The following is a 6,000-nucleotide window of genomic DNA, read 5'->3' on the forward strand; positions in this document are numbered from 1 at the left end:
ATGGAGCTATCTTGGACTTTTGTAAGATGAATCTCATTTATTCATTGGATTGTATTACTTAAATCAGATTTACCCACAAGGAACTAAATAAAAGCTGAACTGTATTTTAGCTATAGCCATCATTACCACCATCCCATCTAAAAATCCTTTGCATTCATCCCTAGTCTTTATGTGCCATGAAGCAAAGTGTGCATGTACGCACATGTACATGGGCACCGAGTCATCTCTGGGAACAGACATGGGTTTGAGAGCTGATTAGAAAAACACTGATGGGAACCAACAGGAAATCAGATTTTGTTTGACATTTTTAAGTTTTATTGAACAACAATTAAAGTTAAGGGAATTGATGACTTTAGAAATACTAGCTGGGTAATTACAGCAAATTCCAGGTTAGCCCAGGCAGCCAATATTTCTTCCAAAGACGACTGTGCTTTTTATGTAAGCAGCTGGAGCTGTCAGGGGGTACCAGCGCTCTTCCAAACTATCAGGCCACAGCTAACAGAGTTTATACAATATGTCTGCACAGTATTTTGTCTATGACTCAGGAGAGTGCCTAGAGATTGAATTCCAATGTCTTCTATTGTAATTGGCATCATTAAAGGTAGTATTAGAAAATGCTCCAATAAAATGCAATAAAGAGGAAGAAACAAAACAAAAAACCACCAGTTTTGTTCTTTATTTGTTTCCTTTTTCTCTGGTAGGGAAGGAAGAATGCACAAAGCAGAAGGAAAAACTGGCAACTCCATGTCAAAATGCACATGAGCTGGCAAATACTAGGTTGATTAAGGCAGGAAAGACAGATTAGGAAACTGATGAGAAAATAATTTATAGATTTCATAGACATTTGGGCTGGAAGAGATCTTGTAAGATCATCAGGTCCAGCCTCTTGCCCAAGAGGCAGAAAGACAGCTAGAGTCAAATGATCCTAGCAAGACAGTCATCCAAATGTTTCTTGAAAGTGTCCAGAGTAGGTGCTCGCACCACATCTGGGGGGAGTCTATTCCAGGCCTTGGTGGCTCGGACAGTAAAGAAGATTTTTCCTTATGTCCAGCCTAAAACGGTCTTGCAGTAGTTTGTGACCATTGGTCCTTGTCTTCCCTTGGGGCGCTTTGGTGAACAAGTGTTCCCCCAGATCCTGATGCCCACCCCGATGTACTTATAGGCTGCCACCAAGTCACCCCTGAGACTATGCTTCTCCAGGCTAGTCTCAGGGGTGACTTGGTGGTAACCTATAAGTATTCATTGTATTCACTGTATTCTTTGTATTCACTGTATTACTTAAATCAAAATAATCATGCACAAAGCTTCTATTTCATTTTCCCCTCTAAAACACAGAAAAGAGGATGCTAGGAGCTAGTAACTGTGACCCTCAAAAATCAGACACAAAACTGTGCAGTACCCCACCATTCCTATTTCAAAAAAGGCAATTTTCCTCCCAGAGTTAAGATATCAAAGCCAAGCTATATTATGAAGCCACTTTGGCTGCCTCCTGCTTTCCATCCATCCTGCCAGGAAACTGTTTAAGCTCCAAAAAAGTGCCATTATGGTGATAGACAACATTCCCAGACTGCCACCTTGCCATTTGGTGGAGCACTTACTAATTTTAGACAAGGGAGGACAGCACTCAGACAATTAGCCAAGAGGCACTGCCAGCACTTGCTTCCACCCATCTGAAGGCAACAAACAAACAAACCAGCTAAACACCCCTGTCCATAGAAACAAATATGCAAAGGCTTTAAGCAAACTCCACAACCAGCAGCATTCAGCACAGACAAAGAGAAAAAAAAAAGTGGCTGCGTCTTTTCAGGACCAAATATAGAGTCGGCCGGGGAAGTGTGCACTTTTACACTTTTCCTTTTGTGAGGAAGATACAAATGTTCATTTAGCTGGAAAAAACCAAACAAACCACTTAACCAACATATCAGTGTGTGAAGTTTGCTGAAGAAGAGATCTGGTGATTTTAAACGCAGGGAGAGGGGGGCTGACTAGCGAGAACATCTGAAAAAGAATATATAAAAGTAGGTGCCTGTAACCTCTCAGCCTGTGTCACAGTGATAGCAAATCTCAAGAGACAATCAATGCAGTACAGTGCCTGATAACCATTTCCCACCTGCTCCTCTCTCCCCTTCAAAAAATCCCCAAAACTGCCCCGCCATAAACCTATCTGTCCTGGGGGTGCATTTACAGGAGAGAGTACTTTCATGGATTCAAGACAAGGAAACAGCACAAAGGAGCGAGAGTTAAAAAGACAAGCCCCTACCTTCAACAACACAACGTCTACCGTCCTGCCCACCTTGGAAATATCACACAGGCTGTACCGTCTCTTGTGTCGCTCATACATCTTGTCCAGAAAAAATATTGAGGCAAAACGTGAGGAGCAGAGCCCACCATTAACTCCAGGATCAAGTTGTCAAGGCGCACGCTCCAAATCTCTCACGTATGTGCTCAGAGAAGTCCCCGCGTCTCCGAATCGCAACAGCCTGGCCAATTCTCGTAACAGGAAAAAGAAAATCCAGAGCTGCAACTGGTTGATAAAGTCCTCTTGGAACGCGGGCTTGCTTAGGCAGACAATGCAGGCATTTATAGTCAAAGCCGATCTTTTTAGAGACAGTATTTTTATATATGATTTTTTTTTTAAAAAGAAAAGCACTAAGAATGTCACCAGAATGACCACCGCATTTGAATAATAAAAAGTTTTCCAGCCAATTTTAATAGCAGAAAAAAACATACAAAAGTAAAGTTCTTGAAAGGAGAGAGAGAGAACAAAAGCCAGCTGTTTGCAACTGGAACCCAGTAACACACCGAGAGATGAAACTCTCAGGGCTAGTCTCCACCGTAATCTGTCTAACCCAAAGAAAGGAGTGCAAGTACAAAATCCAAAGACAACAATTGCCCCTGATAAGCTGCTGCTTTCACTGTTCGAAGGTGTAAAAGAAAACAAAGCCACTTTCCCTCCTTTCAAGTCAGTCCACAGTTCCCCAGGCGGGAGGTATCGTTTTTTGAATAAGTCTGAATTTCTAATAACAGGGTAAAGGGGGAGAAAAAAATAAAACAAAGCCACTCCCTCCTGATTTGGACTGAGACGTCATTACTTGCCTTTTTAGAGCTGCACCAGCGTTCTTTGAGCCTTGAAACCTTAATTGCAGTTGTGGGAACATGATTCATCTCTTTAGAGGGGGTGATGGCAGGGCGGGTGGGGAACACCGGCTTCCTTCTCCCCCCACCCCGTTCCTTACAGCTCGAGCTGCTGCCTCTCTGCAGGTTTAGTTAGTCCACAGAGATGAAGGGTAAAGGTGCGTGCATTTTTAAGAAAGGAGCCAGGAGAAAAAAAAAACAACCCTTCTCCTCTCCCCCACCCCAGGTAAAGCCAGAGAGACGGCTTTGGACTCAGAGCTTCCCCAAAGCAGGAATGGAAACTTATGATTTAATGTGTGAAAAACGGAAACCAGCCATTTTCAGCACTCTCTCTGCCGGCACGGCACAAAGGGAGAAGCAAGCAGCTTCAGTGGCTTGTTAAAAATAAGTTTAAAAAAAACAAACATACCCCAAAACATACTATTCTCTCTTATTTGCTGCTCTCGCAAAGGCAGCGTCTTTTAAACAAAGTTTGTGCATCCGTAGCCGAGTCTCTCTCCCCCTCTCAATGGCTCATTCACATCAGCTGGGCCCTGAATGCATGCTGCCACACAGTTTCCTGTTTTCAAATTGATTCAGCCCCTTCGCAGCCCCCTTTGGCTTCCACCCCACCCTGACCTCTCATGGGATGCAATCTTTCCATGCTTTCCTGGCTTTAGATATTTGCTCACTCTGGGCTTAAAAAAGAAAGAAACAGGGGCAGGAAGAAAAAGGAGAGCAGAAGGGGGGGCAGAGATAATGTTTCTTTTTTCCCACATTGGTTCAACATACACTGGAGCTTGCAGCTGTTGCTAGACAGGAAGATGGGAATTAAGGGAGTTCTTCAGCCCGGTCACAAAGGAAGGAATACAGATTTTGTGTAATGGCAATGTCAAATCCACTGCCGTTCTGTTCAACGCACAGGGAGGAGGCATGTCCCCAACACACGGATTCACTCCGCTAACGAGGACAGCTAGAGATTGCCCAGGCTTTCCATGCAGCCCCGCAGGAAGCAGCTTAGTGGTCTGAGTCTCCTTACTTGTATAAGACTGCTCTCAACCGCAAACTCAAAACCCTGGCAGATTACTCAACCCTGCATCCTTCCGAAATAGATAAAAATTGAGCTTCATGCGAATCTAATGCAAGAGGGCTCTTTAAAACACAGAGGTCTTGCCTGCTGTCTGTGAGGAGGATTTTAAGAAAGCTCTGCTCCCTCGCCGTAGGGGCTCCAGCCCTTCTCTGCAGTACCTCTAGTCTGCTAGGGCTTGGTCGTCTGCCTAGTTCTGCCCCAGAAGTGCCTGCCTTGTGTTGGGGTATACACTGATTCTCAGAGGCACTTGGTTTGTAAAATATTTCTAGGTGAGAGAGTTTATCACAAGGTAAATCACCAGTTTGGTCCGTCTTGCATGGCTCAACCCCGCTTAATAGGAGCTGGGTATCCCACGGTGATCAAGTCACCCTCTGCAAAGAGTTCAACTCACCAAGCAAGCATAGAGGTCTGGCATCCTTATCTGGGGCTGCCACTAAGTAAGCAGCCCACTGCTAGGAGATGCAAGGGGCTGGGTACGGTTGGAAAATGTTCAGCTCCTACCTTATTTGCTTGCAGCAATTCCACTCTTCCCCCTCTCACCACATCTCCACAACACAACCAGGTTCTCAGACCTGAATCTCTCCCGCAGCACTATCCACTGGCCTAAAAGATCTAGCTTCTGCTTTCAGTATGAGAACATATGCCAGTGACACCACAGGAACCGGGGGACTTTCTGAAGCCACCAGTTTTCATGCAGTGATGAATCCCACTAATCACGTGCTCATTGAGATGAGAAATCACAAAAGTCCAAGAGAGGACATCACGTTAGTCAAGCACTCCACATATGGCAAAAGGTGTCGTCAAATCTGGAGGTGCACTGATATATTGGTGCTATATCAGATCGGCACTGATAAAAGGAAAATTAACGTTATCAGTTACTGGCTTTCTTTGGCCGATGTAGCTGATAATGTACCGATAAATATAATATGCCTTCCGACCATGGCCCCTGGATGCTGTGTGCATGCACGCAGCTGCATGCATGCATCAGTCAGGAGTGCAGCTGGGCAGTGCGGAGAGCAGTGTCTTGCAGGTAAGTCAGTGGAGGGGAAGGGGCACAGGGGAGGGAAGGGGTGTGGAGGGGTGGGCAGATCAAGGCCCCCCACAGTGAGGGGGGCAGTGGAGCAGGGCCTGGGGCAGAGGGGTGGAATGGAACCCCAAGGCTGGGATGGGGAATGGGCTGGAGCTGCGGGAAGCTCAGCCAGGAGATCAATAACCCAATGCTTAAAAATGGTAGTGGGGTCGCTTGAACTAAAGCTCATGGAACAAGCTTTACTTCAAGCACTGCTGCCACCACTTTTAAGTGCCAGGACATTTAACCAGAGCAGAGCTGAGCAGGGTAAGGGAGGAGGCGGGATGCCTGCTGTGGGCTTGTCGCCCTGATCCATTTCCCCCGGGAGCCACGTGCTGGCCACGTCTCCTGCTCGTCTAGCTGCAGGAGGCACAGCTCACTGCTGCCAGATGGGCAGGGGATGCAGCTTGGCCAGCATGTGGCTCCTAGGGCAAAAGCAGTGGAGAGAAGAGCCCTGAGCCTACAGCAGGTAGCCCACCTCTGCCCTCACCCCGCTTGGCTCTGCTCTGGTTAAAAGCATCCTAACACTTAAAAATTGTGGTGGCAGTGCTTGAACTAAAGCTCATTTGATGAGCTTTAGTTCAAGAGCCCCTGCTGCCATTTTTAAGCACTGGGACACTGATCCTCTAGATGAACTGCCTATGGCTCCATCCTGTTCCCACCCTGAGGTCCCATTCACAGATCTGCCTGAGCCCCACAGCCTCCCTCACTGTGGGGGCCTTGATCT

The 6,000-nt window shown here is 46.4% G+C and overlaps 1 protein-coding gene across 5 annotated transcripts in view; it reads right to left on the reverse strand.

Moving 5' to 3' along the window:
* AKAP13 (A-kinase anchoring protein 13) overlaps positions 1-6,000 on the reverse strand; it is a 243,484-nt gene that overhangs the window by 96,804 nt on the left and 140,680 nt on the right. The window contains exon 1 of one of the 5 annotated variants that reach the window (XM_019533756.1): positions 2,261-3,162. The exons of the other annotated variants lie outside the window; for them this stretch is intronic. Coding sequence (XP_019389301.1) covers positions 2,261-2,341 — 81 coding nt within the window. The 5' untranslated portion in view covers positions 2,342-3,162. Of the gene's footprint in view, positions 1-2,260; positions 3,163-6,000 lie in introns of those variants that run through there. 5 annotated transcript variants of the gene reach the window in all.

The sequence above is a fragment of the Crocodylus porosus genome, unplaced genomic scaffold (assembly GCF_001723895.1).
Source record: "Crocodylus porosus isolate Cpor-Errol unplaced genomic scaffold, CroPor_comp1, whole genome shotgun sequence".
Taxonomy (NCBI): domain Eukaryota; kingdom Metazoa; phylum Chordata; order Crocodylia; family Crocodylidae; genus Crocodylus; species Crocodylus porosus.